The 13,778-nt window shown below is 42.5% G+C and overlaps 2 protein-coding genes across 2 annotated transcripts in view; both read right to left on the bottom strand.

The window, feature by feature from the left end:
- Positions 1–13,778, bottom strand: part of smad2 (SMAD family member 2) — a 353,957-nt gene that overhangs the window by 56,759 nt on the left and 283,420 nt on the right. The gene's annotated exons all lie outside the window — the stretch shown is intronic.
- Positions 1–13,778, bottom strand: part of LOC138624284 (ephrin type-A receptor 5) — a 70,339-nt gene that overhangs the window by 5,420 nt on the left and 51,141 nt on the right. The window contains exons 11-18 of the mRNA XM_069704318.1: positions 13,564–13,689; positions 12,658–12,843; positions 11,503–11,564; positions 7,637–7,704; positions 7,402–7,543; positions 5,210–5,359; positions 2,011–2,204; positions 435–599 (exon numbers count right to left, since the gene is read on the bottom strand). Coding sequence (XP_069560419.1) covers positions 435–599; positions 2,011–2,204; positions 5,210–5,359; positions 7,402–7,543; positions 7,637–7,704; positions 11,503–11,564; positions 12,658–12,843; positions 13,564–13,689 — 1,093 coding nt within the window. The remainder of the gene's footprint in view (positions 1–434; positions 600–2,010; positions 2,205–5,209; positions 5,360–7,401; positions 7,544–7,636; positions 7,705–11,502; positions 11,565–12,657; positions 12,844–13,563; positions 13,690–13,778) is intronic.

Genomic DNA, 13,778 nt, shown 5'->3' with positions numbered 1-13,778 from the left:
ACATTTTTCAGTGCAGTTTCCATTGCCGTTGGGGACACAGTTTTGTTGCAAGTTAGACAATCAATATATAATATCATCAAAAAGCTGAGCTCTTACATACACCCTGAATGAAGCAATTAAAAAGGCTTTTATGAACTGTTAGGGTAGTTTCTGGTCCCTGGATTATGCATGCATGCCATACTGATTTTCTGTGGCTATTTCTATCTCCATTCAAGCTCAACATCGTGCATCCTCATTTTGCTCTGACCCTCACAACAGTTTGTTAAAATGTCCATGACTTCTTATACTAAAAAAAAAACAGTAAAATTGGATCACAGTGGAAATTTAAGAGACAAATATCTCAATACCAGAAGGAATACAACTAAACCTATCTGCAGGGCTAGATGTTCTAATGCTCAAATACGTTTATAGGCTATGCTCGTAAGTGGCCTTACTCTGATGTCATCTGAGCCACTGTTTCCAGTGAGGAGTAACCTCCTTCCATGAAGAGTTCAGTGTAACGCCCCATCTTGATAGAGTCGAGCCACTCTCCAACGGTCTGGCTTCGAGTGCTGCAGGCCCCTTCTACGCTGGCGTGCTCCACTAACAGGTTGGAAACCCTAGTATGTGGATGGAAATGCATGAAAAGAAATGGTAAGATAACAGATAATCTTTTAAATACTATCTAGTGTGTCAAGAATTAGCCAGGGTAGATTTAAGGATGTGATTCACATTGTTGTTATAAATATTAGGGAGCTGGATTCAGTGTACAGACATTATAGAGCTCACAGCTGAACTTCACTGTGCGGACAGTTACCAGTGAGGCTTCATCATGCTAGTTATGCACCATCACACAAAGCTGCCCACTCCAAGCTCTTTATCATTCAGCTCACTCTTCGAACAAATGGAGCTCTGCTTGCTATCAAACAGAAATGTTCATGCTAGCTAACAATATTCTCCACACTATAGCTAGAGCAGGAGTGTGGTGTGGAAAAAGGGACGAACATTGTTGATGTCCCTTTAATCTCGACAACTGTCATGTCAGTGCAGGGCTGTTAGATACGCTGTTGATTTATAAGGCGTGTTCCTGCTCGAATGTGTGCAAGTGAAGAAAAAAAGGAAGCCAACCGAAAAGATCTAACGTTATTTCATTATCTCCGCAAAGAAAATGAGGTGTCTGAATAGATGTGTGCTTCACAGCACTTTTAGCCATTTCATGCCATTATACACTAATGCAATGCATATACATAGTGGGGAAATGCTAATTGAATGTTCGAATGTGACGACAATCAAAGGACACCCCACCGGATCTGACTCGCACTAATGCTTAATTTTAAGAAAATGGATCCGCTTTCCTTTTTTTCCTCTGCTCGTTTTTGGGAGATTACAGACTATGTTCATCCTGATTTAATTCTGAAGCTTCACAAGACTTCAATAAAGACTCTATTTACATTTCATCTGGACGATGATGAGTCTATTATCCCGGGAGTACTGGGTTTAATTTACCTAAGAGTGAATGGGTGATTTAACACACAGCACTGTAGAGACTCAATGGTTGTCACAAAGTATCAGTAAAAGTGTAACAGTTTTATATAAAGGCAACATAATTTGTTCTTGAAAAAAAAATTAAATATTACATTTAGTAGAGTTTTACTACTGGCTGGTGTCACACCTTCACACGGTCGGAAAATTGGACCAACATATTTGTTAAATTGAATTAGCCATTTCTTATAAAGCCTGTCATCATTCTGTCAGTGTTGCTCTTGACTGATGTGACGAATATGATGCTTGTTAAAGACTGTTTATGATTCAGAAATCGTACTGTAGGTGTCACATTATCTCACTGCGTCCCACAAACTGTTCAAATTAAGATATTCAGATCACATTCATACTGGTCATCACTATAATTGTTGGTTCTTGGCTGCCATTAGTTTCTATTTGAAACCAAAATGATTTAGTTCTTGGAGCAGATTTTCATTGATACTCTATATTCAGGCTTCGAGGGTCTGGAAGAGCAGTGTGACCTCCCACCTGTGCGAGGAGTTGACCAGTTTTTTTAATGAGCTGGGGTTGCGAATGAGTTTGTCTAGTAGACAAACAATCTCATCGAACTTGGGGCGGTTGCTGCGTTCTCGCTGCCAGCAGTCCATCATTAGGTGGTACAGGGCCTCAGGGCAGTCCATAGGACCAGGCAACCTGTAGCTCTCCTCAACTGCTTTTATTACCTGTAGACAGACAGAGAGACACAGGCAGAGGTTAGTTACCCTAAGGACAGTTCAGATGACCGGCAACCAAATTAACTCCTTTAATTAAGAAATAGTGAAAGGATGAGGATAGGAGGGAACGAGTGAGAGGGTAACATCATTAAAATCATATAACGGGACTGATCATCAGCCGACTCATCCTGAGCATGTAATTGTTTCAGGGCATGAGAGACAAAATAATTTCTCACCCTCATCACACCTTTTTAGATTGAATTCAAACTAGCCTGACCGGCAGTGGTTGTTTGGGGCCGATAATAATATTAGGAAGTAAAAAAATTCTGATATCGATAAATGTTGGCTTATATTCTTTATATATAAACACAGGTTTTTTTTTTTTTGCAGTGACCCCTTAGATGTGCGTATCAAACCCTTTTGACACGGTTTATTGTCCACACTGACAGCAGTCCATTGAAATAGGAAACTTTACTGGGAATTTAATAATCATATATATAACTATATATTTAAAAAAACACAAGTAAAATTGACTAATTACTAATTTACCGCAAGCATCTTTTATTGAATTATGTTCTAAAAAAAAACAAAAAAAAAAAACATATAGGCCAACATCTACATCGATATTGATATATTTGTCACTTTCCATACTTTATGACAGAAGCAGCCAATCGGGTCTAAAAACTGTATTTAATCTTACAGAAATAAGTCATTCAGTTAGTGAATGTTGAAATGTTAAAAATTTCTGGACTTTAGAGAGGACATGGTTCGCATGGACGTGGTTTGAAGGACACGCAGAGGACACGTTTTGACACTTGAACATGTGTTAACTTTCCACAGGAGGACCCTGGCACACTTGAGCAAGGCAATGTTACTTCCAAATTGAGTTCTCCTGAGCAAGATCCATAATCCTGATAGTTGCTCGAGGCATGTGGCTGTTCTCTATCTGACCTTACTCTCAAACCTTCAAAAAAAAAAAAAAAACACTGCTTGGATCGACGAAATAACACAACATACATGCATTATTTGTTTATTTCATATGCTGCATAGCCCAGTTAATCATTTTGTGCAAGTAAGAAGATGCAACACTGTGTGTGTGTGTGTGTGTGTGTGTGTGTGTGTGTGTGTGTGTGTGTGTGTGTGTGTGTGTGTGTGTGTGTGTGTGTGTGTGTTGAATTGAGATAAATGAATAATAAATAAACCCCGGCTCCCTCCGTTAGACCCTGCAGTGGAAAGCAGGCTGGCATTTTTCAGCCTAGTTCTGCCACTGCAAGACACTGCAGGGAATTGATTTGTTGAGTTCATGACAGCCTTTACTTGTGTCAAATTCCCACAAAAGACAGACGTGATCTCACACCCCCCAATACACAAGCATGCATGAAAGTGCAGGCATACGTACACCCGCGCAAAAGCATAAGAGAGAAGCACAGCGTCTAGTCATCGCTACGTGCTGAGAGGGAGAAGAGCCACGCAGCTCATACTGACTGTCAGAGAGGAAAGATCAGAGAACGAGAGCGAGAGACCGAGGTGGGAAGAAAGAAGGAGAGGGTGGATGAGAGGCGAGAAAGAATACAGACAGAGATTGCATTTTTTTAAGAGACAAAAGGGAGGACACGAGAAAAGAAATGAGAGGGGGGGGGGGGTAAAGGAGAGAAATGGGAAACAGAAGGAGAGAGCTTGGAGAAAGAGAGTGTGAGAGCCTGCACTTTCTTGTGCAGATCAGAGAAAATCCAGCATAACGCTTTCAATTAAACATCAAACGTCTTCTCCTCTCCTCTCCTCTCATCCTCCTCCCCTCTCCCCTCCTCCCCCAGCTCTAGACTTTGAGTCAGACAGCCTAATAACCGAACGGAGGGAGGAGTCTGAGGCAGGGGGATGGAGAGGTCACTGGAGGGCTGTGGGTGCATTGTAGCCTTTGTGAGTTGGGTGGGTGGGAAGCATGTGCACGTGTGTGGTGTCTGAATAAATCGCTGCCACGCTCACTCATCACCATATGGCATGATCACAGCAGTACGATTCCACAATGTTGCGATGCGTGTCAACGTTCGTCAACGCTCGATTCCGTGCTGGCTGCCCGATCCGTTCTGCACACGTACTCGCCTGCGCACTCAGAAACACTGTCTATTCCTGACCTGTTCGTACCACGCGTGTAAACATTTTTAATGGTGTTGAAACACTTTTTCAGCCGCCAGCCAAGAGTATCTGTAGGCGGGAGGACAATAAGAAAGTTGTCGTGAACAAAAGCAAACGTGGGCCTGCACATGCCTTTATGTAAATTATGTGATATGGCCGATAACAGCCAACATAAAAGCAAAGGTATTTGCACCTCTGGTATGGTTTTATTAACATTGTTTGTGTGAATATTAAGTGATCATTACTACGATGACACAAAGCTGCTAAAAGACACATTATTTTTGTCCATGTTACATCACACTCTACGGTTTAGGCTGCCTGCTCTGAATGTACCACGGGGAGTCTGAGCCATCCTTTTAGGACTTCATTATCAACCAGCAACCACAACCTGGCCCAACAGTTGAGTGATTTTATGGTTTTCTAGATATTGCCAGACGGCTGTTTAAAAATCTGAATATGGCCTAGCTCAATCTCATTTCACTAGCGAGAGTTAAAGCAATGTATCGTTAAGATGTTAAATTCTATGCATGCGCCGCCTTTTGTGCACGCGTATGATGGATCGGCAGCCGGCATGGACTGGCCACGGAACAGAGACTGTACGTAAAAGTGGACGTAGCTTGTGGGTCTGAAAAGTGAGGCCAATGCAGAAGTGCCTTGAGCTGCAATACCATCGATGGACACAAGGGGCTGACTCCAAAAAGGCTCTGGCTCCATAGACTCCAATTACCCCCCCCCCCCCCCCCCACACACACACACACACCTCCCCCAGCTCCAAAATAGCGAGATGGCGACAGCCAAATTCTGAATTTGAGGCTCCATAACGGGAATTCACAAACCGATGTCAACAGGTGAAAAAAACGAATATTTCTGATGAAACTTACATCTTGATTGGACATCTCCCAGTAGGGCCTCTCTCCGTATGACATCACTTCCCACATGACAATCCCGTAGCTCCACACGTCGCTAGCTGAGGTGAACTTCCTGTATGCAATCGCCTCTGGAGCCGTCCATCGAATAGGAATCTTCCCGCCCTGTGACAAAAAGGAGCAATATTAAACTAGATCATCCAAATTACCTCTAAATATTTGTAGAAAACTAGGCGTAGAAAATGTGACTTTAACTTTCAATCTGTTGTGCTGCTTTTATGTAAATAACTTTAATATGTTTACTAAAAAAAACTGTTCGGTGCCACACTGGTACAAATGACCGACTGGTGTATAAATACAGCTGCCGTCTTCCATACATGTTATATTTCCTTACATAGAGATGGAGCCCAAGAACAGGGCCTAATTGAGACATTCTTCCGCATGTGGTCCAACCCACATGTGCACTAATGAATACCAATTAAGAGCACATTCATGACACCAAGTTTCACTTTCTTACACAAATTCCCTGTCCTAACTGTCGGGGGGCCGGAGATTCCTCTTCTCATTTTCCTCATCTTCATTATTGCGCCTTCATTGCACAGCTAAAAAAAAAAAAATTGTTCACAGGAAGACTGCTGAGTTCCACAGGAAAATGTGTTTTCAGCTGATGAGTAGTGAAATTAGCTTGATGCAGTATTGATGAACACAGCAGCAGGATATCTCCGGGTCTGATTATTTGACGGGTGTGAATTATGTTATTCTCGCTGCTCTGTCAGGGAAGGGGAGTCAGACAGCGACGAAGAGAGAGAGAGAGAGAGAGAGAGAGAGAGAGAGAGAAAGAAGAGATGTAGCCTGGCAATGAGAGGTGAGTGACAGGATATTTGGCGTGAAGGCAGCAAAACTCGGTGCTAATTGAGTGTTGTGGAGACAGAGCCGAGTACTAATTGGCCATCCTCCTGCAGGAAGCGGCCCGTTTCTGGTTGACAAGACGCCACTCGGCCTGGGATACATAGCTCAATTTAAAACCTGCTGCTGTCGCCTGTCTGTGTGTGTGTGTGTGTGTGTGTGTGTGTGTGTGTGTGTGTGTGTGTGTGTGTGTGTGTGTGTGCGCGCGCGCGCGTGTGTGTGCACGTGTGTGCTTGTATCAGAAACTGTTGTGTCAGAGTTATCCACTTAATCCAAAGTTTGATATCACAGTGACACACACACACACACACACACACACACACACACACACACACACACACACACAACGGGGGCGCACGATGTCTTCAATGAAAACAGTGTGTCCTCTTTCTCACACCAGGGCTAAGACAATTAGTTGATTAATTCATTAGTTGATTAGCATTAAAACCTAACACTTCACAGTTAGCTTTTAAATTTGAAGATTTTCTCTGTTTTTATGTGATTTTAAATGGAATATCTTTGGCCTTTGGACAGTTGGTCAGACAAACTAACAATTCAAGACTTGTTTGAAATGACAATCAACTTGCCTTAATCATTACAGGGCGGGATGCAACCCCCCAGCTTCAAAATCATGCTCAGATTTTATATTTGATTACCTAACCTTGCCAATATCAGCACTGGATGTATTTCTTCCCTGACAATAAAGTTGAATCAAATCTTTCATGTGACAAGCCTAATCAGCAGCAGAGCTGCTAACATGATCATCCTTGCTACTTTCAGTAGATACAGGTGAAGTGTGTTTAAAAAAAAAAAAGCTTTAATATTTGCCTTATTTTCAACAGTTTGGGGTCAATGTTTGTCCTTTGATAGCTTAACTTTGGACTTTTATTGTGCCCCCCCCCCAGTGTAGATGTCATTAACTCAAGTAACGTTCACTTGTTTCCATCCTCTGCCCTGCTCTGCTGCGAGTCTGTGTGAGCGAGGCAAAGCCCTGCCTTTTATAAAACACAGACAGCGCACAGGAGCAGAAGGACAGACATTAGCACAACCTTCGATGACAGAAAAATGCAGGAGCGACTCTCCCACCGAGCTGAACTGAAACGGGTGCATAGAAAATGAAAAATAAATAGTAGTTGCTGGATGTAACTCGAGTTCTATGAGTATATGCCTATTTTGTTTCTTTCAGCAGGTGCGTGGGGTCCTGTTGGGGGTCGGTCCAATCCCCCAGAAACAATGGCAGGGAAAAAAAGATGTATTCGCTGCAGCCCTATTACACACAGACAAGGGGTGTGCAACTTTACCCGTGTGGTGTATGCTGCCTCTGGGTCATCTTCCAGGACTCTAGACAGGCCAAAGTCAGACACTTTACACACGAGGTTACTGTTGACCAGGATATTCCGAGCTGCGAGGTCACGGTGGACGTAGCCCATGTCGGACAGATACCTGCATTTATCAAGACAAAGGAGATGATCAAACATAAACTCCCTGGCTGAATGACATGTTCAGCGACACAGTGTTTGTTGGGACTGTGTGTACCTCATGCCAGATGCGATGCCACGCAGCATACCGACCAGCTGGATCACAGTAAACTGACCATCATTTTTCTATAGAAAAGAAAGGACAGATGGGAAAATACATTCTTATTAATACTCATTTCTGGTGTCTTTAGTTAAACCACTGAATATAGTGAATGAATAAAGGCTATGAAAACAGTGAAAAGAAGAGGAAGATGACAGAAAAGACAAAAGTAACAATATTACATGACAAAAGTTCTCAGGATGACTTATATGCACTTTCAGTTATGTAGAATAGTCAGTTTGCTATGCCACTGTGAGGCTTCCACAACCTTTGGGAAATAGTCAGTGCAAACTAATGTCTCCATTGCTTTATACTGAAATGTTCTATTTAATATAAATAATCAACCCAGAAAATGCAGCGAAACAATTCTGTTAAGTGCATAATGTTTGTTCAGTAGGTTTTGAGGTGTGCTGCCTGCAGAACTGTCCGTTTACACGCAATATATAAAAAGAAAATCCAGCAAAAAACTAAGATCTGCTAATCTGTCTTTGAAATCACCTTTTAACCATCCAGTGTCGGTGATAGTGGTCATCCAATCATTACCAACATTGTCTGGTATCACCTGTACAGCTTAGGTCATTCCCCATGTTGTACTCAGTGGCTCTACTGTTCTATAGACAGACCCAAACCAAGATTAAGGACTCCTATAATCCTTCCCAGAGCTGTCCCTCTGCTCTAAATCACACCATGTTCTATGAAATCACTGTCTCAGGTACAGTAACACACAAGTCATCGGCACTTTCTCATTCCTCATCAGTCTTGACTGAACCTTTGTTTCTGTTACTCTTCTAATCTGTACAGTGGCACCGAGGTGCAAAACGCAACAACAAAAATGAGCAGTCCTTAAGTGCAAAACGCATACATATAAAAAGAAAACGCCAAAATTCCCCAAAAAACGGTGGTCCTGAGGTGCAAAACACAAAAACAAAACACAACCACAAAAATGAGCAGCCCTGAAGTGCAACTTGCAGCCCAAAAATTACAGAAATAGCGTCATCAGCTGGTCCGTCAACATCTGCTCCGTTTCCGGAGGATTTCAGGCTGCTGCACCGAGACGGGAAAGCAGCTGTTGCATCGGTATAACAATCACTTCACCGGTATATCACTGCTATGTACCGATCCCGAGTGGTATGCCTCTCCTTTACCACTGATAGATGTGCCGAAAGCGAATATTAAAGCTGGCCGTAGTTAACGGAATTAATGTTTGCCAGTCGCACCAATCAATAACAGAAATTCAGTCACCAAAAAGGCTAAAACTTGTATTGATTTTGGCACGTTGGATTCATTAGTGAGCACGATCACACATCACATCAGATAAAACTCCACGTTGCAGAACATTAACCAGGTACATGCATGGCATCATATTCATAGATACAAGGGTGGATGAGTCATTTCCGACTGCTGCTCGTGCGTGCGCACGGCATCGTGATGTGCACGGAGCAGGAGAAAGGCATGACCCTAATGAGTAGCTTCAAATTTCGTCGCTCGATCATCATCAGTTCTTCAGTTCCCCATTTTTTGTGAGCAGTAATCCGAATGCGTCTGTGATGTTTTACGCACCGGAAATTTAAGCAGTGAGCGCACATCAAAGTTTGTGACAAATTATTGGGGAACGGAGAAGCAGCGGGGAGTCCTATCCAGTGAGTCGGGGTGGCGGGGAGCTACGAGAGTGTTGTTGTGGGCGAGAAACTTGTGCGTTATCATTGCGTTGTGGGCAGACGCATTGGAGAACCCGAGTGCCATCGCGCACACATCTTCCTCAGACGCCGCAGATCGTCGTCACCTTAGAGCTTTGGGGTGACAGCCTGGCCGTGGGAGATGAATTCATGGCGCACAGACCCACGAATGTCATAGAAAACCCACGTGGTTGTGCGCCTTTCTTCGGTCTTGGGCAGTGATGTTCCGCCCCTCTGAAGCGGGAATGCTACTCAAAACACCTCCCTTGCGTTTGAGTTTGACACAAAATCTGATGTGCGCTCTCCGGCCATGTCCACACAGAAGTCGCAGACGCACGGTGGAGTTGATTGAGCTCCGTTGAAATAGCATGTTCGTGTATTAGCTTTTTCTGGAAATTGGCAATGGAGACCTTTAAAATGGTTCAGGAGAAGTGCGGCGATGAGCCCGGGAGGTGTTTTGAGTAACATTTGCGCTTCGGACTGTTAGTTTAAGCTTCAGCTCCCTCCAATCCAAATGTAAACTCTCCAACCTTCCCCACATCCGCTCTTCATATTTCAACATGTAGCTTATAACAGAACCCTCCTCTTCCTCTCATGGTTTCAAGCTCAGTTTCCATCACCACGACAACTACTTTTCCCATCCATCCACAGCAGAACATCCCACTTACATGTGAAATGAGATGTTAAGCCAAAGATGTGAGTTACGAGCCTTATAGTGCATTGTCCGTCGCTGTGACAGCTAATCCGGGACCCAGTCAAGCCCCCGCTTCTCTCATGCCTGCGCCATTTATACCGTCTTCAGTACACCAGCCATCCATGTAATTACTTCACAGGGTTTTCTGCTCTGCTCCACATGCTGGTGCCCTCCGTCTCCTCCGCTTCCCCTTTTGCCATCCAGGTTTATTCCCCGAGGCACACAGGATAGTCATGTCAGCAGTTTCCACTGACCACAGCACATCTTTCCTCCTCTGTACTGTCACACAGCATCCTCCTTTTCCACACTGAGAACATCACGTACAGGTGAAGGGATCTTTCCAGTCAAGCACACCTCCTCCTCAGAAAAACACCATTTTACTTTTCCATTTCCTATTTTTTTCTCCAATACACCTGTATCATCTTGCCAGAATCATATGACCTTATTTCTTCCATGTCTCCATTAACCATTAGCTGCAGGAATTCACTCCTTTTTTCATGCAGGATTTAGCCTTGTCCAATGCCTGAGTATTCTGCTACTATAACCAGTGAATAGACTGTTAAGTGCTCTGGATAGGGATCACTTAATTCAGAGAATTTGCCAGCCTGACTCTTCACTACAGTCCAACTTCTACTCAGTAAAGTCAAGTCTACACAGTGCAGACTTTATTCCGGCCCTGAGAGCTCAGGCGATTTTCATATTGTTTGGTGAAGTGATCCGTGTCACAGTACGGGCGAGCGAACACTTCAACATTTGTAGAATGTGTCTAAAGTCCGTGCCATGCCGACACACTCTACAGCTCCTGCAGTTATTCAGCGTTATTTATTTTTGCACTGCTGAACATTTTATTCTATTTATTGAGAAATAAGACTCGTTTAACCTGAACTCACTTCTAAGTAACTTTGTTTTCTCCTTGAAGGAAGTCACCGAAACACCTGCCAACTTCGACAATCAGACCAGCTCTGACTTCACACAAATATACAGAACTATCACATGTTCATTTCTTGTTAGTTTCTGCTCGAATGTGCAGAATAATTAGCTATTGAATTGAAATAATGATAACTTTGGTGGGCATATCCCTGTTTCACACCGCTCCTCTTTGACCACAGTTGTGCATCTCTATTAAAATACTCTCAAAAATGTAGTTTTCATTCCAGAAGATTAAGCATTCTTCCCCTTCTGATAATTGTCCTCCCAATTTGGTATATCAGCAAGTAGTGGCTCTCCATCCCTGTTTGTTTGCCACATACTTCATTTCATCGAGATGTTTTGGCACAACACTGATCTGGAGCTGACTTCATTTCAGTTTAATAAAGCTCAAAATGCTGCTTAAACATCAATCTGCTTACTACGATTACTATATAATCCTCCTGTTTCCCAGCATCCTTACAATTGTCTCTTCCTTTCTTCCTCACAACCCTTCTCTTATATATCCTTGTCCCTTCCTGTCCTACCTTAAGGAAGGTGTCCAATGATCCATTCTCCATGTATTCAGTGATGATCATCACCGGCTTGCCTGAGAAAAAAGTACAAAAAGAACAACATATGCGGAATATTAGCAAACCGAAATGTATTAAACCAGTGATATTGTCTATATACAGAGTAAAAGGAGCTCCTCCTATATATCTACAATAGGATTAAGTAGTGTGGTTTATAGCTGTATTAGAACATATACCTAAAATAAATCCACCGCCAGCCTTGAACTTACATCTGTATGGCGGACCTTTGGACTTTGTCAAGATTCGCAGTAGCTCAACATTTCTTAAAATCAGTTCTGCCGACGTGAATTTTTATTAATGAAAATAGTAAATCTGATCTTGAATAATAAAACTTGGCTAGAGCACTTTTTCTGCGGTGATGCATGCATGCTTATTTTCTGCTTGTTTTGTTCAGGGCATCCAAATCCAAAGATATTAAATCTATAATGATACAAAAGCAAAAATTCTGTCTTCCCCAAATATTGGAGAAGCAGGAATTATCAAATGTTTGGCATTTTTACTTTAAAAATAACTTACGATTTATAGATTATTATAATAGTTAACAGTTAAACTAATCAATTATTTATGTAATTGTTGCAGCTTTGTTCCATATACTTTTCTCAAAATTCAATATGTTGTTTCGATATGAAACTATGAAAAATGAGAGACGCCCCTCAGTATAGTTTCATATGATTCAACAGTAGAATCAAAACCTCTTTACAACAAACATTAAATCATTACAGGGTTTTTCAAACCCTTCTGCATGAGATATTTATTGCCAAATCGAACATATTTTGAATCAGTCCTGAAACATATGATATTTCCCTACATCTTTATAGCGCCTGAATGGTAACATCAACTGTGTGGGAGTAAAAAAAAAAAAAGGGCATTTCAAAAGTAAAACTCAACTAAGCCTATAATAAACTACTGGAAACTGACTGATGAAGGACGTCTGAGTCTGATGGATGATGGAAAAACCCCGACCGAAATACAGACGGAAGAAATCCCAGCAGAGTCTGAGACCATGAACCTGAACTGAGGAGCTCAAAATTCTGAAACATCTACTCTGAGTAGGTACAATCAAAAAGCACAAAACACAGCGGCGAGGAAACAGACATGCTGACGACTCACTCTTGGTGACCACGCCCTCCAGACGAATGATGTTCGGGTGGTTAAACTGGCCCATGATGGACGCCTCCCACAGGAAGTCACGCCTCTGCTGCTCCGTGTAGCCCGCTTTCAGGGTCTTTATGGCAACCTGCATCTCTCGTTTCCCGGGAAGCCTCAGCGGTCCACTGCACACCTCCCCAAACTCACCTGAGGCAAGACAGACCGGAAGTGTGGCCTTAACAGTTCAGCCAAGCTTGACCTGAAAAAAAATCTTGTGAAACGGTAAATCAACCCTGAATATATAGATTTACATGACCTGAAGTGTTGCTCTGTTAATTAAGTACTTGATATAAAACCCAATAATTGATTTTGCCTGATGCATTTTTTCAATCTAAATCCCTTGGAATTACTTTTTTTTTTTTTTTTTTTTCGATCCCTGTTGGAATGCACTGCTTTCACTGCTGTGTAGCTGGAGCACTTGAAAAGCTAACAAATGCTGCAAATCAACATGTTTGTCAGCAGAGCACAAACGGCATTAATGGCTGTGTGAACTGTCATTGTCTAGCAGTGTTTGGCTAAATTGACTGGGAAAATGTTTATCTGTAGAAGGAAGCTTCTGCAGCTCTGAATGTGACGCGTTTGTGAGGTTGAGTAAAACATGATGCACTCCAGTACAGGTAAAGGTGAGGTAATGAGGGGCTTTGACTCATTACTGTTGTTACCATACATTTAGCGTAATAAAGTAGTGATTGATACTTGGCTGTTTTAGGACTCTCACCGAACAGGTTCACTTTAGTTTGGTTGAGAATGAACATGAATATATTCTGGGATTCATTATCCAGGCTAAATCTGCCTCATTCTGAAGCTCTGAATAACAATGAGTGTAACTGTAACACACATGCGGAAAGTCGCACCGCTGTGACTCACCAGCACCGATGATTCTTTCAATAGAGATAAATGAGACGTCAATCTCCTGGGCAAATTCATGCACTGCCTGGTTGGGATCTTCATAGGTGAGGGGGTCAATGTAGGTACGCACCCCCGGGAACTTTACTGTAGACGCACACACAATGGCATCATTACCATTCAAATATCATCCACCATATTAACATGTAGCGAGGCTCGTAATCACAGTGCAATGT

This window comes from Brachyistius frenatus, unplaced genomic scaffold, assembly GCF_029030835.1.
Source record: "Brachyistius frenatus isolate BFR_SWC_R1_liver_20210118 unplaced genomic scaffold, ASM2903083v1 Contig_3, whole genome shotgun sequence".
NCBI classification, from domain to species: Eukaryota; Metazoa; Chordata; class Actinopteri; family Embiotocidae; genus Brachyistius; species Brachyistius frenatus.
This window is presented reverse-complemented; position numbering and strand designations above follow the sequence as displayed.